The sequence below is a fragment of the Lichenostomus cassidix genome, chromosome 11 (genome assembly GCF_008360975.1).
Source record: "Lichenostomus cassidix isolate B80296 chromosome 11, HeHo_3.0, whole genome shotgun sequence".
In the NCBI taxonomy this organism is placed as follows: Eukaryota; Metazoa; Chordata; class Aves; order Passeriformes; family Meliphagidae; genus Lichenostomus; species Lichenostomus cassidix.
This window is the reverse complement of record NC_139492.1, coordinates 18,800,883-18,823,912: the sequence shown is the minus strand read 5'-3', so window position 1 is coordinate 18,823,912 and position 23,030 is coordinate 18,800,883. Positions and strand designations below refer to the sequence as shown.

Here is a 23,030-nt window from a genome sequence, read left to right as displayed (position 1 = left end):
CACATGAAGTCGTGTTTGTGTCTGCAAGGTAAGGGTCTGACTGATCCGTATGGCAGCATTGCCTTTCTTGGTTTTGTTTTGGGGGGAGGATTCTTTTCTTTTTGGTTTGTTTTTGAAAGGGAAATATCGTTTCCTGATAGTGATGGTGAAATTCCAGGAGTGACTTTTGCCTGTCCCCTTAACTCTGTAGAGCTCCTCGGCTTGGGTCCTGTGGGGCCTTCAGCTGCTGCTGCCTCTGGTCCCAGCTGTGAGGGCTGGTGGCATCCCTGCTGCTCGGGGACTGTCACTGTCACCAGTGGGGGAGGTCTGGGGGCTCCAGGGCTGCTCTGTTTACTTTCCAAGGCCTCAGGGCTGCAGTGCAGGTGGAGGTGCTGGGAGTGTGCACAGGCCAGTATTGTACTTGTGGCTGAGGAGAGGAACAGAACTCATTACTGCTTTTGGCTACTGAAGCTGCACTTTTTCAACCAGACAAAAAGCCCAGGAGTCCCTCACTGGGCTGTGGTGTGTGCCTAAGGGACCCTGGCCAAGCTGACATGGTGCTCTCAGCCAGTGGAACTTGCCTGGATATTCAGTGGAAGAAGCTCTTAGAGATTGCCCTTCACCTCAGCTTCTTTCTGTTCTCCTGGCTGCTGCTCCCTGCACTTTCCTCAGTTGGTAGGGCTGGGCTTTGATTCTGGCTGAGGAATTCTGGTCTCATCACTGTTCCTGAGGTGCCTTTCCCACGGTGTCACACGAGCTGTGGCTTGGTGTGGTGACATGGAATTGTCCCCCTGTTCAGCAGCATTACACAGAACTGACCTCAGGACTCCCCACCATCCTGCTTGAAGGCTGTGTCAGAACTTGCAGTTTATTCTTGTATTAATTCCTACCTCTGACTCAGCAAAATGCTTTGCCCACCTCCCAGGCTGCTCATGGCTTCAGAACCAGTGTGCACACCACACTCCCACTCTGGGAAAATGCACAATTCCCTGCACTACGGCACTCAAAGCTACCAGATGTTTGCCTAAAGTAAGTTCTTTATTAGCTTTTGAGGGTGGGGCTTTTTTTTTTTTCTTTTCTCCCAACTGAAAAGCTGAGAAAAAGTTTCAGCCTTTTTTACGTTGAGAATTTCAAGGGGAAAAAAGCCTCCTGTCTGATGCCAAAGTTAAACTCTAATCACTGCTCAGCTCTCCTGGAATTTGGCAGCATACCAGTGCTCCTTCCCTTTGGTAGGTCATGTGGAAATACCAGAGCCTTTTCTTAAAGAACCTCTCAGCTCTTTTCAGGTACTTGCACAGAAGTAACTTTCCTGTTAGGATTCTAATGCCTTTTACACTTTTAACTGCACTAAAGCACCATTCCTAATAAGCACCACTCAGATCTACAGAATTTTATGTATAAGCATTAAAATACTTTTAAGTGTGTTAAAACTACATAAATGCAGCTTTAAAAATCTGGTTTTAAGTTGATATTCCTGTTCCGCTGGAATAGAATCACAGGCTTTAATCTTGGAAATAGCACTTAAATGTGCTTAATGACAAGAACCCACAACTGGTTCACAAGTTATGAGAGGCTACAGGAATAGCTGAGATGAAGGCTGAGAGATGAGGGTCTCTGTTCAGTTTGTTCACTGAGAATATTTAAGATTCTCTCTACACTACTTTTTACACCTAACTCACCAGCTGGTTTTAATTTCTGACCACTGCCCTGGAGATTCTTTCTGATGGGGAGTTTTTGATTCTGTCAAAGCTGCCCTTACTGTTCTGTAACAAAACACATCATTTAATTGCAGTGTCTATGAACAGCCTACTTGATTTTCCCCTCAGTGCTGTTTCTTCCTTGTTTTCACTCTTCACTCATATTTTAGCTGGATGTGAAGAACTCCCTGATGAATTCCATGATCTGATTAGCTTGATACTGTGAGTGCTGATCACTGACCCAGTTCCCCATTTTCCTGCTCTCCCTGAGCAGGCACACAATGGAATGGCAGCCTGTGCTTGGAAAGCTTGGAAATTTGTAAAGCCAAAGTTGTCTGAGAGCGATCTGGTCTGCCTGGGATGAACGCAGTGACCTTTTTCCTGAATCAGTACTTTTATTTACATATTAAATGCAGACATTTTTCTCCTTCCAGTGCTGCAGAGCTGAAAAGGTGCCGTATCAGGCAAGAATGTGTGTAAAGGATTCCTTTGTTAAATGTTGGCAGCAGCCTCAGCAGGCCTTGCCAAGTCAGTCCAGCCCACCCACCCATCCAGGAGAACGCCAGGGATCCCTGGAATGGCCTGGGCTCAGCATGGGCCTTCCTGGCAGGGCTGTGCCCTCGGAGCTGGGACACTCAGGAGCTGCCCTGGGAGCTGGGACACAGCACACACTGGGACCAGGTCTCCCTCTTGCTCCAGGGACACTTTGCTGGAGCAGAGCTTGCTCGCTGTGCTCTTCCTACCCCGGGAGCTGGCTGCCCAAAACCAGAGGGTTTCGGTGTCTTCGCACCTCCCAGCACCCCCAGAGTGCTCTCATGATTTACATACATTTACACTTCATGTCCTCCATGGGAAAAGGAAGTTTTTAAGAAGTTTGCAAAAGGGTGTGCAGGAGGCACCAAGCAAATAGCCAGAATAAAGGTATCCTACCACCTCACCTTTTGCTAAACCACTCAAACATCTTTCCCCTTTGTCCCTCTTCAACACCACCTTTTGATTCTCTTTCAACACACCGCTGTGTTTTGGTCAGAACTGCAAAAGATTGACCTCCACAATACTCACTGGATATTTCAAAAATGTTTTCCTTGTTTTGCCCAGGCTAGATCTCTAGAACTGCCACAACAGTCCTTCAAACTAAAGGCTAAATGTCTTCGCAGGTAAACATGCATAACCTGTGTTCCTGAAACAGCCATGGAGCCTTAAGTTACAACCCAGAGATGCTCTTCTAAGTGACAACCACCTACTCATGATACTTCCTGCTAGAAAAAGAGCTTTGTGACAGTTCTGATTTCCCCAGAGTTATACAAGAACTGAAATAAGACACTGTGAACATCTATTAGCCCTGCCCTGTGCCAAAGCAGGATTTCCCCCTTACACTTATGATTTCCTATTGCTAAGCCAGGTTCATGTGACCCAAGCAACAGAGTTAGCTTCCTTCTCCAGACTTAGCTCATGTTTTTTCTTTTTTTTTTTTTTTATTTCCCTGCCACTCCATTTCACCAAAGGACAATGGCTCTCTTTCCCAACTGTTCATCTTGCTTGAGAAATCAGCCTTTTCCAGCACCAGGGTGTAGCAGAGGAGCTGTGGAAGGACGGATGCACAGTCAGCTGTGGCTCCAGTTAACCAAACCATGACTGTTAGTGGTGAACAAATCCCATTCTCATTCCCTGGTTCTCTCTCCGAGCCTCTCTCCTTGCCCCTCCTTCTTTGGGGATCTTTATTCAGAGGCCAAATGAAAGAAGAAAAGTATCTGGAAATTAAAAATCGCATGTACACGGTAGACAGAACCCGTGAAAAGAATGATTAAAGGAGCTTCAAGGGAACTGAAAGGGAGACATGAAGTGAAACTCACAAGCAAATGAAAAGGAAATCCCAAAGTGAATAATCCACAGTGTTCATGGAAAACAGAAGACCATAGCAATAAGTCAGACTCTTGGAGGCCAGAGGAAGACGCTAGGAGAGTTAATGCGTCAAGGTCCTGTCACATGAAAGAGGTGACAGTGCAGATTGTCAGTGATAAGGTGCAGTGGTCTGTCACAGACTGGCTCACAATGATGGCAGATCACAGAATACAACACTGAACACTTGAACTTGACTGTGGTACGCAGCGGTCTGGCTGTGTTAAAATAACTTAGCAGCGTTTCACTCACCTGGATTTGCCAGGTTATGTTGCAATTTGTACTTATTTGTCATGACACATTAAAAGAAAAAGTACCTCCAAAACCTGATTCACAGCCAGTCAAGACTAACTTGGAGAAGGTCACTGTTTCGAAACACAACACTGGCGGCAGAACGGCCGGAGCTCTCCGCTGCTGGAGCCGCTGGGGCGCAGAGTCAGCGCGGGGCTGCTCGGCCGTGAGCCCGGGGCAGCTGCCGGAGCTCGGTGCCCTGCGAGGAGCGAGCCCAGGCGGTGAGCGCGGCTCGGTGCCAGCGGCACTCCGGGAGCGGGCGGGCGGGGCACGGAGCGGCGGGCGCGGTGCCGGGCAGGTGCGCCTTCCTTCCCGCCGGGGCGGGCGCGGCGCAGGCACCGCCCGGCTGCGCGCCCTCCGGGGCGGGCTCTGCCCGCCCTTTCCGCTCAGCGCAGGGGGAGGAGCGGCTGCGGCGTCGTCTCTCGGAGCTGGGCTGTCCTGCTGGGACCAGGAGCGGGACCAGGAGCGGGCTCGGGATCAGAACCGGGGTCGGGAGCGGCATCGGGATCGGCAGCAGAGCCAGGCGGCGGGCCGGGAGGGCGCCCCCGAGCGGCGGGGCGGGGTGCGGCGCTCAGGGCTGCGCGGCCGGGGCTAGCTCCGCACGGTACAGCGCGGCACCTCTCCGCACCGCACCGCACCGGAGCACCGCTCCGCGCCTCTCCGCACCGCTCCGCACCGGGGCACCGCTCCGCGCACCGCTCCGCGCCTCTCCGCACCGCGGCGCGGTCCCGCTCCGCGAGATGCTGCCCGGGCGCTCCCCGCGCCGCTCTGCCTGAGGCGGGCGCGGGGCGGCCATGCAGCCCTCGCAGCCTTAGCTGAGCGCGGCGCTCGGGCCGGAGCCCGCGGCCACCCCCGGCGGCACCGGCACCATGAGGAACGGCGATGACCTGGAGGGCTTCGACGGCGAGGCGTCCAGCGCCTCCATGATCTCGGCGGCCAGCAGCCCCTACCAACCCACCACGGAGCCCGTCAGCCAGCGCCACGGGCTGGGCGGCCTGCGCTGCGACCTGGACTACCTGCGGAGCACCCTGGGCAGGCTGAAGCTGGCCGAGGTGGTGAGTACCGCGGCGGGGAGCGGGCGGGCGAGCAGCAGGGCCGGTCGGTGTGAGGGCTGGCCGGTCCCGGTCGCTGTGAGGGCTGGCCGGTCCCGGTTGGTGTGAGGCTCGGGCCCGGCCGGGGCCATGCGGCGCTGCCCGGGGCTGCCAGAGCGCGTTTCATCTCGGCCGTGTGCCCGCGGATCACCGGCGTGCCAGACAAACCACCGCTGCAGGGCCAAGGAGTTACAGCAGGCAGCTTCTCAGCAGCCGGCTGCACACGTTCTCAGCCGTGCAGGAGCTCCGCGGTGCCCGGGGCGCCTCCCGGCCGTGCCCGGGTGAGGCTCGGCGGTGCCCGGCTGCGATCCATCCCCCGGCTGCGATCCGTGCCCCGGCTGCGATCCGTGCCCCGGCTGCGATCCATCCCCCGGCTGCGATCCGTGCCCCGGCTGCGATCCGTGCCCCGGCTGCGATCCGTCCCCCGGCAGCCTCCCGGAGCTCGCAGAGTCCTCCCTCGCCTGCTTGCCCTTAGCGGGCTGAAGTTCTCTTAAATGCACGGAGTAAAAGGAAAGAAGCCTTAAAAAAACCCACACAGCAAACGTGTGAGTTTGTATTGTGAAATTAAACGTGAGCTGTTTTTCGCGTACTTTGACCGCCTGGGCCGTTCGGTTTGATGGAGCCCCTGCAAGGCTTGGACCACCCCGGCAGTGAAACACGTAATAAACACCAAAGCATTTCAGCAGTTTCAGTGGTGCTGATGCTGATGTTTGCCTTCATCTGATCTGCCTTCCAAGTCACTATGATATTTATATCTTTCAAATAAACAAACGTGTTTTTCAGGATATTAGGAAGAGAGGTGTTTTATGAAAATGCTTGAAATAGATTTTAGCATATGAAATACAGAAATATGAAAAAAAGCTTTAAATAGATTTTAAAGTAATTTCTTACAGGGTACTGCAAATTCTTGTAACATAAAATGGACGGGTTCTTTGAGAACTGTGATGTCAGAAACATTTTAATATTTCATATATATAACTTCAGCTTTTAAAACCACTGCTGGTTAGCACAAGGCAAAACTTGCACATACAGGTTTCATGAAAAACACATTGGAAGAATCCTAGCTTCAGCTGCATGCAAGTTTAGAGAGGACTGTGGTGATGAATGTGTGACCATTTTTTATGAATGCCCGGGATTTGGAAGTGTGATTTGTTTTCTCCTCATCTCCTCGGTGTAGGGTGGAACCTGTGCTCTGCAAATGCTAGCAGTGAGTGCATTACCCCAGTAGTCAACAGGGACCAGCAGTGTTTGCATTGTGTGTGTTCAGGACTGGAGCCAAAGGATCTGTCATCACTGTGTAACATCTACCTGTCTTCGAGCTGTTAAAATCTGTCCATGTGGTAGAAATCCTGGGGTGGTGCTGCCTGATACTCTGAAATAATCTGCCCTGGGGATTTTTGTTTCTGTTCCTACTGCAGATCCTTTCTGCAGTACACTAACTACTGTGGCAGGTCATGTTAAAAACTTGTCATTAAAATGAGTAATTACTGATTGTAACTGAATCCTTTATTATTAAATCTGACTTGCTTGGAACAGTTTCCAAAGATCCATGGAGTACACCTTGTGAGTTTTTAAGTCATGTTAAGAAAGGTGGGGGAAAACCACACTCTGCTGGAGTTAAAGAGGTTTCCTTGTCTCTGGACAAAGGCAGTGCTGCTCCCAGTGCATCATTAGTAGGATTTATATGTGCAGAGTAGTGTCATCAGAGTAACTGAGCCATGTTTTGTGCCCTATTCATAACCAGGATCTGAGCTATTGCATGTAGTTCCTGGGAGTGTATGAATGTAGAGGGGCAGCACTTAAGGAGAAATTAGATTAGCTAGTGTAGCGTGGAAGGCTGTGCACCACCTCAGCTGGTTAGTTGTACTCAGAAAAGCTCAGTCTCATTCACAGTAATGGAAGAGCAGACTACTGACATTTGCAAACCAATGGAAAACTGAGCAGTGTTGGAAAAGAAAGAAGAGAGAGCACATTCCACTGTGTACTTAGGTTGCTTATTTGCCAAGTATAATTATTTCAATTACAATATTCAATAATACCATTACAAAAATACTGCAGGAGCTGAAAAGTAACAAAGTCTGTAGGGTAGAACTCTATCTCTTAAAAACAAGAAGGAACTCCTGGCACACACAAAAAAAAAATTACAAAAAGGAAAAAGACAAGTACTGGTTAAGATAAAAGGCTCTAAATGTATTCTAGTAAAAAGAATGTTACAGGAAAGATTACAATGCATGTGCTTCTTTTAGCATCAGGATTTGTCTTAAAATATATTTGTGATTGGCGGGCAAAATATCAGCTCAAGGCAAACATTGCTGCTTGTTCTAATCTTTGGTTGAAGGGCTTCCCACAAAATGGCCCATGGTGCTGTGAAGGAAAACTGCTGCACTTTGTGGCTTGGATGGCCCTGCTTCCAAATGCCCATTTTTGACTGTCAAAAGCAGAAGGAACAGGGCATGGGGAAAGCCCCACATCACTTAAAATAGGTGTAGTGCTCTGTTAATTTGTTACAGATTTATCTTTATGGATTCGAATAAAGGGCTTGTTATAAGAGGGAAACTATTATGGCATTGTAGGCATATGAAGTAATTTAAGTGCTGCTGGAGGGAACAATAGTTTTAACTCATATCTGTTAACATTTCAGGAGAATATGCTCCAAAGTGTCCTTTGAAGGGACACCAGCATAATGGGTTATGATAATGTCTCATGTATAGTATTGTGCAGCTTATTTCTGAGCCTTGTTTTGGGTTTTGCTAAGTTTAGGTTTGGTTGCAGACTAGAAAACTGTGTAATTTAAGGCTTGTAACTCCTCTTTATGGCCAAGCTGAAGAGTTCCCAGTCCTTGGATCTGCCTGCCAGTGGTCAGTAATGGCAGTGTGAGGAACAGTGAGGGAGTAAGGAAAAGAGCCCATGTGGAACAGCTTAGCATTGAACCAATTTCCCTGGTTTTTGACAATGTTATTGTTAAGTAAGTGAGTTTTGCAGAAAGGAGTCTTGTCTGTATGTCACTGTTCCCTGAAATAGTTGTGTGTGTTTGTTGGGATCTGTGAGGAAACAGCTGCTGTACTGGGAATGCAGCTGTAGCCTCTTTACAGCAGCAGCTTGGAGGAAGGTGGATAATGTTGGATCACATCAGAAAAGGAGTGTTCAGGGCACCTGGGGTGGCTGAGACACCTGAGGGTGTCACTAGAAGGGAAATGAATGGCACAAAGGGAAATGGAGCGGGGAGAAGACGAGTTAGTTTGGAGCTCTCATGTTTGTTTTGTGCCTTTTGGTTTTGTTTTTAATGAGACTTTGAACTCAAAATGGAAGTCAGGGAGAAGCCAGTACACTTGCGTGCTAACCAAAGAAATGTTTTTCCTTTGGAGAACGTCTCAGTTGACTTTCTGATATTTAAATGGAGCAATACCTTTTCTCATGGAAGGTGTGAGACAGAGGTGGCTGTCCTCAGAGAGCAGAGCAGGAATATTCTTTAGAGTTAATTCTCATTACTTGCTGACAAGAACTTGTTTCTCATGCTTTTGAGGGCTTTAATACTTCCCATGGAGACTGTTGTACAGTAATGAAATGGATATGGCTGGAAAACTTTGCTATGGACATCCTCAAATGATTTGTTTTATTTCAGTTCTTTTTCCCCATTCCCTTAAATTTCCTAAGGACAGTGTCTCTTTTTCCTGAGTATGCTTGCTGTAGAAAGGTGTTTATTGTGTGAAGAGTCAGGAGGGGCCCATTCAGTCATCCAAAGGAGATGGGCTGGTTAGCAGGTACCAGCTCTTTGCTGGAAATAGTTTCATTTTAGATGAGACTCTGCTTTTTCTTTCCCCCTCTTAATTTTAGTTTTCTCTTCAGCTTTTCTAAATGCATTATTATTATTTTTCCTTGATTATTGTAATTCTTCACCCTTAAGGATCTTACTGTCATTAAAGCTGGGAATAGACATATTTCCTGCTGAAATTCCCACGGCTGGTCGTGGCTGCCCTTTGTCTGCTGCTCAGTTTTCCTGGCAGTGTAGCTCCAAATGGGCGGTTCCTCTGGCCTCCGGGTGAGTTATGAGGAAACCAGGCAGAATCCTGTAGGGAACCTGGTTGGTCCTCACTGGAATCCTGCCAGGTTTGCACAGGTACTTGATTTAAAGTAACTTATAGCACCTTTAAGAGCTGGGCCAATTGGTGTGAAGAATCCTGGTCAGTTTTTGTGCCATTGGCAGTAGTTAGGAATGGTTTACCTGGAGCACTGGGATCACAGCACCCTTCTGGTGGAAGCAGCAAGAAGCAGAAAGCCCTTGGCATGTGCTGGCTGAAAGAGGGTGCATGCCATTTGTGGTGGTTAGTGATGGCTTCTGTGGCTCAGACAGCCCTAGACTTCCTTCTCTTCATGTGTTTGTTCCAAATGCTACAAAAATCCATCAGAGATTCCTTTTAAAGAAGATAATACTTCTGCTTGGGAGGTCTCCAAGCTGCAAGATGCTGATGAGTGCACTGGGAAGTATCACTCCGTGCTTGCTCTCTTCTTGTCTATAGCATTTGATACTGCCTGTCAGGGGAGGCAGCATTTTCAGCTAAATGAAATCTGGGGGAAATAGCAATTCAGATGTTCACCATTTTTGGAATAAAAAGTTCCATCTTCATTGGTGGAGATCAGCTGAACATTGAAAAAAAAAGTTGTTTTGTGGCTTACTGTCATTATACATTTCCAGATTCAGAAATGGGTTGCCAATGCCAGGACTAGAGTGGAACTCTTTGCTGTCAGGTTCGGTTACAATGAAGCAAACAAAATTCAAAAGCCAGGAATACATGCCTACATGGGTAATAAGACTACTGAGAATTCTCATTGTTAATTATATCAGAAAATTAGAGTAATAACATTTATGTTCCTAGGAGTAAGCTAATTGCTGACTGTTAGGATCTGGTTGAAAGCTATTCTGAGGTGTTCAGTAATATCATATTTAATTATTGCTGCCTTCTTGTGCCTTCTTGTGCCTTCTTGTGCCGTGAGCTCAGCATCTCAGCTGGAGGGAAGGAATGGATGGAGCCCCCAGCCTCTGACCTGTGTGTGCTGTGTCACATCTTAGGGCATGTCTGACTTGCCTGCTCCTTTGCCCCTGCAGAGCTCTGGGTCTGATTCCCAGCTGGGAATGGGTGCCTGGAGCAGGGAGCTGGGTGCTTCACAGGCAGCTGCCCTCTGTATGTCAGGGAAGTTACCAGTGGGCCTCTGGATCAGTGTGGGTAAAGGGAGATTGCTTTTGCACTGATTGTTTTGAAGTTTGGTTTTCTGCCAACGGAGTGTTAATTCAGTTCCAGGGAGTCATAGAAGGCAGTGAGTGATGTTCTGGGCACAGTGAGGTCCCAGTTGCCAGGCCATTGGTGCTGGTGGGGAGCACTCGGTGCCCCTGGTGAACAGCAGAGCACTGCAGGAGACACCCGAGCTGCAGAGGGAACTTGGGGTCCCAGGCAGAGCTGTACCTGCCTTTTTTATCCATAGGTGATGGTTTCACCTTAAGGTTTAATTCTGTTCAGTTCTGCATTTCAGAGAAAGCCTTCCTCCTTTCCATTGTGGATTTAGTTTGAGCAGTTTATAGTTCTTTATGCCTGTGTTAACACTGCCACTTGCCATAGCTCCTCCTCACCCCCTCCTGCCCTCAGCCAGTCCTGTTCTTGCTGCACGAGGCAGAGCAAAAATGGTTTGGGCTGTGCTGGGCAAGGGGCTCTCTGCTCTCAGGACCATCCAGCTGCCCTCCCTTGCCCCGTGGGATGGAGGTGGGGAGTTCTCAGCAGGCACAACCTGAGCCATGCTGACCATTGGCTGTGTCCCACCACTGTACAGTGGCACTTCTCCAGACACTTCTCCTCTTTCATCCTAGGATCACGTTTGTAATTTATAGTCATTCTGTGATGAACTGCATTGTCCACCTTTTATTCTCGTATGCTCTCCAAACAATGAATGTGTGTTTATGTAAGAAGTCACAGTGATTTTTTTGTGTCATGTGCCAGCTTTGATTTTCAGTGGCATTTGTAGCTGCTTGTTCAGAAGACGTTGAGTATCACAGCAGATACTGGTGGTCTTTGGCATTTGGTCTTAGAAAAAGGCTGTTATCATATTGAGAGGATCAAATTTGTAATGCACAAATATGCTTAGAGATCCTCTTCAGGTGTGTCTTCAGTGCCTCTGAAACTTGATTTTTCTTCAAAGAGATTGCTCTTTAAAGGTTGTGGATTTGCACTGCTGTGTGGTGATATTTTTATCCTAACATTACTGTGGGAGAATAATGAGATAACTGTTTAGCTTTGCTTTTTATTGTTTCTGTGTACAACTAAAGAACTTACTGTGGCTGTCTTCCCACAGAAAGGTGAATAGCTTTTGGTTTATTTCATGATGTCTCTTAACTACCATCTGGCTATGGGATCATATTCTACTGCCAGTAAACTCCAAATTCCTGTTAAAAATGTCTCTCTTAAGATGGTGGATAGTTTTTAAATTCTGATTTCAGAAGAAACTCCTGTAATGTCTGTACCAAGTATGCTGTATTTTTGTCCTCCCATTATGAACCAGTGCAATAGTAATAGATGCACTACTCTGGTGTAATTCTAATGGTATTAATGATTGGAAAGCTACCTTTATTTCTTACATCTTTCTGGTGGTGTCCTTGTTGATGAGGCCCCCTAGTGATTTAATTATCATCTTGAGATAAGAAGAGAGGACTAGAAATTTAAGAGGTTGTATTTTTCTTGTAATATAACCAGTATTGGAGGAATCTGTTCCTTCTGGTGAGAGTGCATTGTTTTGTCAAATCAACTTGCACACTTGTCAGTAGCTATCATCATCCTGTGTTCAGAATTGCTTTTCATGGAAATTTGTCTTGCTTCTGGACCTCAGCAAATAATTTTGTACTGATATTTTGCATGCAAAGAAAACTAAATGCCCAGTGAAGAGACATCCTAACAATTGGTCAGCTGCTGTTGTTTTGTAGGGCTAGAAGTCGCAACTTATTAGAAGTGCAATAAAAAATACCTTCTTATTTAAAAAAAATAAAGTCACCTAATTCCCAGATGATTTGTGTTCCCATGTTGCTTCCAAAACATGGAAGTAATGTTTAGGTTTCTTTGGAACTTGTACCATCAACTCCAGAATATGGGAGGAGGGAAGCAAAAGCTGGGTAACACCCAACCTGATGTAAAATAGGTGTAAGAACATACAAGCACAAGTAGAGAAAAGATGGGTCAGAAATACTCCTGACGATGGGCAGAGAGAGGTCCTAGAGCTGGTGTAGCTCTCACCCAAAGTGAAAAGGCCACTCTCAGCCCATAGTGTGGGTTCAGATGAGCAGAGTAACTTGTGATGTTTTAATTTCACAAGTGTGCAAATTAAACTGGGAACTATAACTCAGAGTATCAGATTCCTGACTGTGGTATTTAATGAAGTGTAATTAAGGCTCTGGTGTTTAATGCCTTAGCTTGTAGAAGAATATGATGCATTTTTACTCTGACAAGTGTTCCAGTATCCAGTGAAACTTTTTTTAATATGTAGCTTGGTATTCAGGTGTTGATGCTTGACATGTCTCCAAATTTTCTTTAGCTTGTTTGTGCATTCCCAAAGTGTTAGGTTGCAAGCGAGCTGAACTGGTTGGGATTGTGTGCTTCATTCCTGGATAGCCTAAAAGCCCAGCAGGCAGTGCCAGTGTGGTGAAACACGTCCTGTGCTGTGTCTGAGTTGCACAAGGTGCTGCTTCTGCTGTAACTTTCACTGAAGCTAACCCGGGGTATTTTCAAATGCTGTAAATCTGCCAGTGATACAGCACTACTCAAAACAGGTCTGGCAGGTTTTTTCCAAATTATTTTATCAATCGACTACAACCATTTCCATATTAGGAATTTTCTGTACTTTTGTACATTTTTAAACTGAAATCCTTATGGCAAGAAAGCAACGAGCATGGTTGTGAATATTATTAAATGCTTAAGTTCTCCAAGTCTTTCACAATCTGTAGTAACTTCTGTCTCAGGAAATTATTTTCTTGCTGGAAACTGATACTGCCACTTGAATGTTGTGAATGGATTAATTAGTTGTTTGATCATACGATCTTCTAAAAGAAACTAAGTGTTGCATTTAATGCTTAGAAACTTTTTATCTAACGTAGATGAAAGCTTTTATTAAATGCAGTGCTATTTAATTTTTTTCTGATGTTCTAATTAGTACCATTTAAAATGATTTTGGGAGCAGTGCTGTTGCTCAGTGCCAGGCTTGTGTGCAGTCCCTGGTGTGCAGTGGCTGTGACAGGAGCTGAGGGCAGAGCTGCAGAGGCTCTGTGTTGTTCCCAGCATTTTGCAGAGTGCAGGCTGAGGCTGCTGCAGCCTGGGCAGAGCTGCTCTCCCGTTATAAATTCCCCAGTGGGTGGATTTGCAGTTATGCAATGGCATCTGGGGGCTCTGTGCTATTTTGGTGGAGCTGCTCCTGCATCCCTCCTGCCAGCCAGTCTGCCCAGCACGGAGGTTCCATGCATTCCCCGGTGCAGCTGGCAGTGCTCTGCAATGTCCTGGCCTGCATCTCTTGTTTTAATGTTCCCTTTCTCCAGGATGTCTAGACTCTTTTTGCCTTTTAAGGCATGGCATCTAGGGGGGCCTTCGGGTTGCAGGCTTGGGAACGTTGGGATTGCAAGGACATTTTGCACCATTTCCTTTAAACAAAAACAACCCCAAAAAACTTCAGTGGATTCCATAGGACTACTTTAAGTTCTTGACTGTTTTCTCATTAAAATTCCTTTCTTGTTTTAGTATTTGTGGGATGTTTGATGTTTACTCATAACTGGGTTTAAATTGGGTTTTAAAGGATACTGACTGATTCTGATGGTGATAAAATAAACTTTCACTTTTTAAAATAGCCAAACAGGCTAGTTAAACTAGAGGCTGTGCAGATCAAATAATTGACTAATTTTATGACTACACGTTGGCTTCTTAAAACTAATAAAAATTAATTTCTCTGTTTGTTACCAGATTTACACTACTGTGTTTTAATATTGTTTTGGCTAGCCAGGTTTCCAGCACAGACTGGCCTGTGAACATGGACTGGAACATGAAGCTAGATCAGAAGTGTTGACTTTTCTCATATTTTAAAAGCTGAATAGAGAATTCTCATAAGTGAAGCAATAGCTTTTTAAAAAAAATTATTTAAAAATCATGCAATATGATCTCAGTAACTTGCTGTGTTGTGGCAGAGAGAGTGTGTGTGCACCATACAGAACATATATGTGCAGCCCCAAGACAAGAACAGGGCAGTTTATCTACCCATTTTGTTTAAATAGCAAAGATATGGTAAGCTCTATGTTCTTACACCTTGACTTAATGGAAAATGCCAGGAAGTGGAGAGGACACTTCACCCTTGCAGGGAGGCTGGGGATGGAAAGGTGGGTGCTGTACTGCAAGGTACCTCCTGAGCATCCCACACAGGTGTTACAACAACTAATAAATGCTGATACAAAACTGGTGACTCTACTGACTTCAGTGTCACTAACCTTTAAATTAGTGTGTAAGACTGACAGGAATTGGCAGTGATTTTTGAGGAAGGTATTTATTTCCCTGCTTTGGTGCCTGAAAGTGAGGGTTGCTAACATTCAGGTTACTAAATGAGGGTTATTAACTCAGCAGTTAAACTGGATTTATTCTCCATTTTGTTACCTGTAGCCAGTTTTTACTCTGTGTTACTATTGTGGTACAGCCTGCATGAGTAGGACCAGCAGCAAATGGGACTAATGGGAAAATACCTTATTCTCCCTTCTGCCCCCACTACTTGCAGCTGGCAGTGGCTGAGGAAGATGCAGATGACTCAATGCATACAAAATTGCATTCAGTGTGGCACCAAAGAAGTGCATGATGGTTTCTTTGACCTATTTTTGCCTGTCTTGTTGAAGAACTTGATATGCAAATGCTGGTCAAATTGTGATAAAATTGGACTTGAAGAAACCTACTTGGGTAGTCCTGCTGTTTAAGAATTTCCACTCTGTGTTGTGTGAGTGCTTTGACTGTGGTTTTTATCAGCACCCTGGAGCCCTATTCTGAGGTCTGGCGTGGCTGCACTGCGGTGGTTTGTGTGCAGATCTCCCTGGCCTGTCCCTCTCTGCTCCTCTGGGGCAGGCAGGGGACCCTGAGGCTGCTTGAGAGAATTTTGCTGTCTGACCTTGGTGAGCTGGAGGTGGCTCTGAGGAACCTGTCCTGTCTGGCACCAGAGCATCGTTAGACACACCAGCTGGTGGTGGATGGGAGTTAGAGATGGCTGTAAAAAGCCCTGCCTGCAGACTCTGCCAAAATGAGCATGAGACAATGAATGGGAAAATTAGGCCTCAAGTATCAGGATATGGTGAAAAAGGGGTGAAGAACCATCTGCCTCCCAGAGTTTTTCTGTCTGATGACACTCACCGTAGCCTTTTGCACAGTTCATGTACTGTTGATACAAGATAAACCTTTCCACTAGTTGTTCACTTTGCTGGGTTGTTGGGGATGAAGTGATTAATGCAGCATAAGTGGGAAAGTTAGAAGTGTGGGACTCTGTGTTGGGATTTTGTTCATTACTGTCCCGAAGGATCTGTTGCTTATGAAAGTATTTAAGTTTATGCTACACAGGAATTGTAGTTTCTGGGGACTGGAGGCACAAATTTCAGTGGAGGGGAGTTGGTGGGAGAAACAGTTATGTTTTGCATGTTTTGTTTGCCTTTGCTTAAAGCATGTCTCCCTCTGTGGTCTTCAGATGAACCTTCCTGTAGGATGGGGTTGCTAAAAAACTGTTGATGGGCTTTTATTTATGGGGCAGGTGCCACATTACATTCCTTTTTGTCTAATCTGGAGGGTTTGTTTGGATCCCACTCAGAATTCATTGAGAAAATGTCATGTGCCTAAAACAAACAGCTTCTTGCAATGTGTCTTGGCTTCAGATTCTCTTCCGTGGTTCTTTTGGTCATCTCCTTGGATAAAACCTAAAATACATCTAAGTCAAACTTTTTGGGGGGTTTTAATTGTTTTTGTTTCCTTAGGAAGAACAATATTTGTTTTTTCTGTCAAAACCTACTATGTGTTTAATGGTACTTGAACTGGAATTGGTTTTGCATTTATCTTGCAGATAAGAGTGTTTGTTGTATAAGTGTGTCTAAGCAATAACATAACTGTACTAATGCAGTTAGCAGGAAATAAGTCACCATATCATGTCTGTAGCTTTTTTTTTTTTTGTTCTAGATTCTGTGATTAATTTTACTTTTAAAATTGATGCATTTCTGTTCTATCCAGTTCAGTATCTCTTCTCTTCACTGTTGTTCGGTCCACTTAATTTTTATTTTTTTTTTAATAAACATTAGTTTTTGTGTTGTAAATGTTTCAAAACAAATATTCTGTTGTTAATTTTGAGTACTGATTAGCCTCACTCTTAAATATGACCCTTTCTCCTAGTACACCATCAAAATGTTTCAGGCCTCAGCAATATGTTCTGTATTTAGAATTGGTCTTTTGCCTAAATGGAGAAGGGAAGTCAGCAGTAGCTGAATCTTAGGATTACAGAAAACTGCTGGAGGTGGGAGAAAATCAGCTGATTCAGTAAAGACTCCACAATATTTAATGCATGGATAGTTTGCCATATTACAGCCAAAAGTGAATTAAGTAGTAATGAAAACTTTGCAGCTCCATGTAAAACACTAGAGGTGCAATGATGACCTGAAACTCGTATTTTCTGTTGTTCTACCATCAGCACCAAAACCAAACAGAGGTGAATTTGGAGCCCTGGTTGAATTTCTCTGGGTTTGTTTGCTTGTATTTGTGCCCTTAGAGCACAATTTAGTTCATCCAGGGTGCTGAATCACTGTGGTGCTTGAGCTTCTCTCTCTGGTAAGTGTTGTTTTCCTAAACTTTCTATCTTGCAGGGAAAATTTAATGCTCCTTTGTGATTTAAGGCTCCTTGCAGCCTCTTACCAGAGTTAATAACACTTTTCATGTAGTCTTGAGGATGCAGACCAGGAGCAGGCGGGAAATCAGTCATTTTTTGCTTAGGGTAAAAGATGGTTTCCTGCTGGAGGAGCAGGACTGTGTTTGAGCCATATGATCCCAAATATTCATATCTGTGCCAGCTGTTTTAGATGTGGGAAATGCATGTGCTTTGCAAGGAATGAGACCCACTTCATTTCATGCATAAAGTTGGGACTGCTGGGCCAAGTAAACGAGAACAATAAATCTAGATTTTAATTCAAGAACGTTCGATGTCTTTGGATACTTCAAGTGGTGTAAAAGTAATATATTTCTTCTCTATTTTGTGCATGTGTATTCTGCTGTACCATTAATTTAAACAGTCTGGATGTAAAAATGCCTTGCTAGTGTGACATTCTTACTAAAATTCTGTGGGTATTTTTCAGGCAGAAAAAATGCTGACCATTTTGTGGTTTTTTGGAAATCATGCGTAATTATGTCATTTAACCACACAATAAGGCTTTCTGTGGTAATGTTTTAGATAAACAGGAAAACTCATTTTTTACTTTGTTTTCATTGCAGAGCTGTCTTTTTTTTTAATTTTTAGTGCAAGGTTCTTTGATTATTTTCTTCAAAAATATAATGCAACATGTTCTGACAGGAAAAAGACACCATTAGCAACCTCCTAAAAGTTCTTTTTCAGCGTTGGTGCCTGTCACAGCACATTTTCTCCATTTTGGGGAAATACAGTGTTTAATGTCTGATGTGCCTGTGTTGCCAAGAAAGTGATGTAAATATGAGCCATTTACATAGCCCCGAGGCAGATGATTTCTTCATTAAGGGCCCTTCTCCAGGGGAATTTGCCGGAAAGTTGAGATGCATACAGTAATGGCAAGAGGCTGATGTGGCTGGCTCTGAGGACATCGGATCCCAGAGAAGAGGCTCTCCTTCTGCAGTTCCCTGGCCCTAAATTGTGGTGGTTTCATGGAGCTGCACTGGGGGCTCCAGTGCTGTTCAGTGCAGGAGTTACCTCGGCAGTAACACTGGCTGACAGCTTGCCAGTTTATTCAGGGCTAAAAGCACAAAGTGCCATTATTGGGATGTACATCTCGTATTTAGTCCTTGGCTTGGGGCTTTGTCCTCCTGCCTGTATGTGATGTGGTGGTGGGAGGCGAGGGATGAAGGATGCTCTGTCACAGCACTGGGGCTGCATTACACACACTGAGGAAAGACCCAGACCTTTCCTCAGCCTGCCCTGAGCTTACCTCATTCTTTCTGAGCCTGCTTTGCTGACCAGATATTTGCTAGAAAAAGGTGTTACTGCAGGTAGCCTGGGATGGCTCTATATGGCCTGAGCGTCCAGAATAAGCAGATGTTTCCACTGTGACAAAGTTACATTTTAATGTAATATCCACTGTACTTTAAGAAGAGTGGAAGTAGAAGAACAAAAGCAACCGTTAAAAAAGAGAAATATTAGTAATAGAAGAGGGCTATACAAATTTTAGGGTGTTGGGGGAATTAGAGTGGAATAAAAAACTCTCCAAAATACTTGGTGCAGAGGAAAACAGATGAAAAGGTTTGTTTCATCCATCAGAGAAAACTTTCTCTCTTGCCTCTGCCCAAGAAAGCTGTAGCTGTGTTATTTGTGGGAGAGAGCAGTAATTCATGTAAGAGGAGATTTCCACCACATTCAACTTCTCATTTTTCCACGGTAAACCAGCCTTGAAACTTCTGCTTGTGGAAAAACTTGTCAAATCTCATCATGCCAAACTATAAAAAGATGTGTGATTTGAAAGTGGGGGTTGCTTCTTGCGTTGGACAAATGTCACTCAGGGTTGCATTTTGTTGGCCAAGAGCTGTGCTCTGATGTGATGATCTTTCTCTGGTTTTGTGGGGCTTTTTAGCTAGTCTTGGAACTGCAGTCATGGGAGGCAGATGCAGGATCCTGGATCCTGCTTTCTGAGTGTTACAAAGCAAGGGCAGAGCTGTCGCAGCTGGGTGTAGCTTTGTGTCTCAGTCACCTGCAGCAGTGCCAGCCTGGGAGGAGCATGGAGGCTGGAGGGCCTTGATCCTTGCTTCTTCTTCCCAGGACAGTGTGTGTAGTCAACATGGTAAGCAAGGCAGCAGTTTTGTCTGCAATGTGAGGTGTGGCAGAGGGAAGAGTGTAGGAAGCTCTGCAGAAATTACTTCTCTGCAGTTTGCAGTGGGACACTCACTCTGCTTCATAGCCCTGCCAGTCAGGGAGTGTTCTGGTGGCAGAATTGTGTTAATTCACTGCCTTTTTTATGTAGACTGTCTCATAAATGATTTATTTCATAAATTAAAACCCACAGAGTTAATGAATCTTAATACATGGTGTTTTCTTTTTAATGAACCCTATCACTAGATGAGCTGTGGCCATTGAGAAGCTGCTTTGGCTCATGTGGTAGCATTTGCACAACACTTTAAAGCTCTGAGTGAGTCATGGGTTGGGGTATCAACCCCATGTATTTCAATTTCATTTAATGTGTTTGGAGTAGTTTTCTTTTTTATTAAAAACAAGATTAGGTTCACCTCTGATCAAATGGCCAGCATAAATATTGCGAAGTAGTTTTTATAGAAGTTTGATGTAACTTGTAGCAAATTGGAAAGGTGCTTCTGGCAAGTTTATAAATATGTAGGAGGACAAGATCATCCTGATGTTTCAAAGAGAAAATATTTTGTATTGAAGACTGAGATTTCTGTTGTGATTGGAAAGAAGGAAGTTTCTGTAGGAGGATAGTTTTTTTTCTGATGTAGTGATTAATGCGGATTTTATTTTTTGTCATAGCTTTGCTGTGAGACAGTAATGGCAGGTAGCAGGAGGGCATTATCTGTAGCACTGGCAGGATGGATGCTCTTGGAGAAGGGTGAGATATTTTTATTGCAAGAAAAATAGTAACACATTTAGTTGGTATCTTACTTGAAGTACCAAAGAGTTAGAAATAAATTGTGTGTCTGGGAGTGTTGTCCTTTTTCTGTCTCCCTCCATCAGACAGGGAAGCAATTGAAGTTTTCTCCCAGCCTCTCTGATGAATTTACCAACAGACTTAGGCTGCCACACCCCAGGCCACTGCACCCTGAAGCTGCTGCACTTGTCCTAAACTGATGGCACATCTTGCATTTTTAAATGGTTTGGATTAAGTCAGGCCTAAGTGTACACAACCAATTCTTTTTTTTCTTACAAGAATGTGTCACAGGTAAATGTATATTATAGTTTCTTAAGGGGTAAAATGAAATCTAAATGTGGAGTGGTTCTGGAGTTTATTAATTCTGGGCTTGGAAATATGTAAATAACACAGGATTATTAAAGTTCATTGCTCCAAGTGCCTCTTCAGGACATAATTAATTTCTAATGCTATATGCAGGAAACTCTTTGGTCTCTTGAGCTTTGCCAGGCAGGATGGATGTGCTGGCCTTGAAGAAGCAATGCTGCCTGCTGTGGAGAAGAGTCAGTGTAAAAGGTTATCAGCAAAACACCAGAGTTGTTGCCCAGCACAGCAACTGATGTGCCAGAGATTTTGGCTCCTTCAGCCTAATGTTGATGGCACAATTCAGAGTTGTTAATGTTTTAAGAAGATGAGTCTAATATTTGGGGCTTGTATTACAGTATTTCTAGAGAATATTACAGAACCATTTCTTTTAAAAGAAGTACAAGTGTCATAACATTAATTATTAATATTAATTAGTAACATAATAATAACCAATGTTCTGTAATTAACATACTATATACCACAACTAATAGAATAGAATTAATGTAATATAAATTAATAATATTAAAACTAGTGGCAAGAAAAATAGAAACTTTATTATACTGGAGAATCCAGAAGTAAAAATCTTGCTGATTCACATTTATCATTAATATATGATGTTGATCCTTCTTGAAACAGCCAAGATTGGTTCTTTGAGCTTTTTTTTTTTTTAACTGCTTTCAGTGTCATCTTCAGTTTTGAGGCTTGTTTTTACAGAATAGGTAAACTTCATTACTTGCTAATATTTCAAAATGAGGCTGTGTCTGGACAGTATTTTTTTTGGTGTGTGTGACATTGCTGAAATCATAGTTTGGTTCTGCTTTGATCCTGAATATTCCATTTCATGCATGATCTTTCTTTCTGAAACTATTCAATGTCAAAGATAAAATCTGAAGTGTTTAATCGCTGGGTATCCATTGAGAATTTGTTTGATGTGAATTGGCCTCTGTGTTAGCTGACAGAAATTAATGTGGCATGTGCTCTCTTTAATGAACATGTGCTAAGTGAACTGTGAAGGGCTTTCCAACCAAGTGTGAGGTTTTTTATTAAAGTGGTTTTGCTTCGTTTTAATCTGTTTTTAAACTTACATTTTCTACTGTATTCTGAAGTATATGCCAAATGAACATAAGGGGTATTGTCCTTTACTTAGAATTACTGCTCGTGTTAGTGGCAAAAATGGAGACTTCTTTCAAAATCCTCTTTCTTCATTTTGCAAGTTTTGTTGTGGGAGCCAAAGACAAACTAATGGATGAAGCATAAAAAGTGCTTGAAGGAAGTGTATCTGCAAAACACTGAAATTGGCAAAGAAGGATTTAGCAGAAATTGGTTTTTATTATGGCTCGTGTCAATCTCTTAAACTTATGTTTGTGCAAAACATTCAGATTGTGGGATATTTGGCTCTGAGGAAAATATCTCCCATAGTTCCTCATCCTCAGATTGAAGTGCTTACTGCAGCCTTGTTAGAATTCTGTGGCACAGCAAGAAGAGAATTCTTTCTAAAAAAATGTCAGTGGGTGGATGGGGGTGGTTGTCCTGAAAACCAAAGCAAAACATTCTTAAGGCCTTCCTTGCTTGTCCTGGAAAATGCAAAACCCCAACAAAGCAACAAAAAACCCCCAAACCATCCATGCAACTGCTTTTCTTCTGTCAGTTGTGTTTAAGGAGGAATCATCTCGCACAGGCTTGGTGTGTGAGTTGTGTCCCTGTGGTGTCAGTGGTGTCACCATGTGCTGGTGGCTGTCCCTGCTGGCCAGTAGTGCCTCTGAGGTTGACATATTTTAGTTTTGTCCACTGAATTTATTTTAAAGTGCAGCGAGTGTCAGTGTTTATCCTAAATGGTGAATTCAACTCTTGCCAGAGTCCACATGTGGTAACTCTTCCAAGATATCCTCTGGATTTAGTGTGACTAACCATTATCCCAGTTCCATGTTTATGTTTGCAGCACCAGGAGGTTTTCCTTCATCTCTTAGCTGCTTGTTTTATTGTCCTATAAGGGAATAATATAATATGTTTTCATATGAAATAAAATGTATTGGTGATGATAAATGTGAAAAAGGGAGGCATTTTTGGAGACTGATAGAAATCCTGAATCTATTCTATTTTGAATTGATTTAGATCTCAATTGGTAGTGAATTTGAAGTAATAATCTTTATTGAAATGTCTTTCACAATCATGCAACATTAATATTCTGTGATTGTGCTTGAGGTTAGCCCAGTAGACAAATGCATTCCATCTTCCCGTTTTGGAACAGTGTATCATGAGTGAAAAATGAAATAAAATGCTTGAGGTGCTGTTTGCATGTTAAGCCAGTGGCCTGCAGGGGTTTCATGCTTCTGGGGGTGTCTTGGTCATTTTGATGTTAGACTCCTTGTAATTTTGCTAAAGTGTACTTTGTTGAATGGGACAAATCCAGAAAATCTTACATTAATTTGCTTTTGTTTTTGCGTCTCAGACAGTGCCCTGTTGTAAACTAAAATCACACATTCCTGAGCGTAAACCGATCATGTTCCCAATGGAAATTTCAGGAATACTTGTGGCTGCTTTCAAAATGTGGAAATCTATTTATTTTTTTTCCGCTTGTTTTTCTTCCCAGCTTTTGGCACTGACTGCGTTCATCTGCATAGAGACCATCATGGAATGCTCCCCTTGCGAAGGCCTTTATTTCTTTGAGTTTGTGAGCTGCAGTGCACTGGTGGTTACTGGAGCTCTCCTGCTTTTGTTCAGTCTGAACCTTCACACAAGAATACCCCAGATCAACTGGAATCTTACTGTAAGTTCATGCAAATTCTGTTAAAAATAGCAGCAAATCTGGTTTAAGTTTGGTCTTTGGACTTCGCTTTCTCCTGTTGTTTAATATTGTGTAGGAGTGTTCTTTAT

The 23,030-nt window shown here is 44.0% G+C and overlaps 1 protein-coding gene across 1 annotated transcript in view; it reads left to right on the top strand.

The window, feature by feature from the left end:
* Positions 1 to 4,452: 4,452 nt before the first annotated feature.
* The window catches only part of CMTM4 (CKLF like MARVEL transmembrane domain containing 4), a 37,285-nt gene continuing 18,707 nt past the window's right edge, over positions 4,453 to 23,030 (top strand). Inside the window, exons 1-2 of the mRNA XM_085072017.1 lie at positions 4,453 to 4,921; positions 22,747 to 22,923. Of these exons, the coding sequence (XP_084928143.1) occupies positions 4,736 to 4,921; positions 22,747 to 22,923 (363 nt within the window). The 5' untranslated portion in view covers positions 4,453 to 4,735. The remainder of the gene's footprint in view (positions 4,922 to 22,746; positions 22,924 to 23,030) is intronic.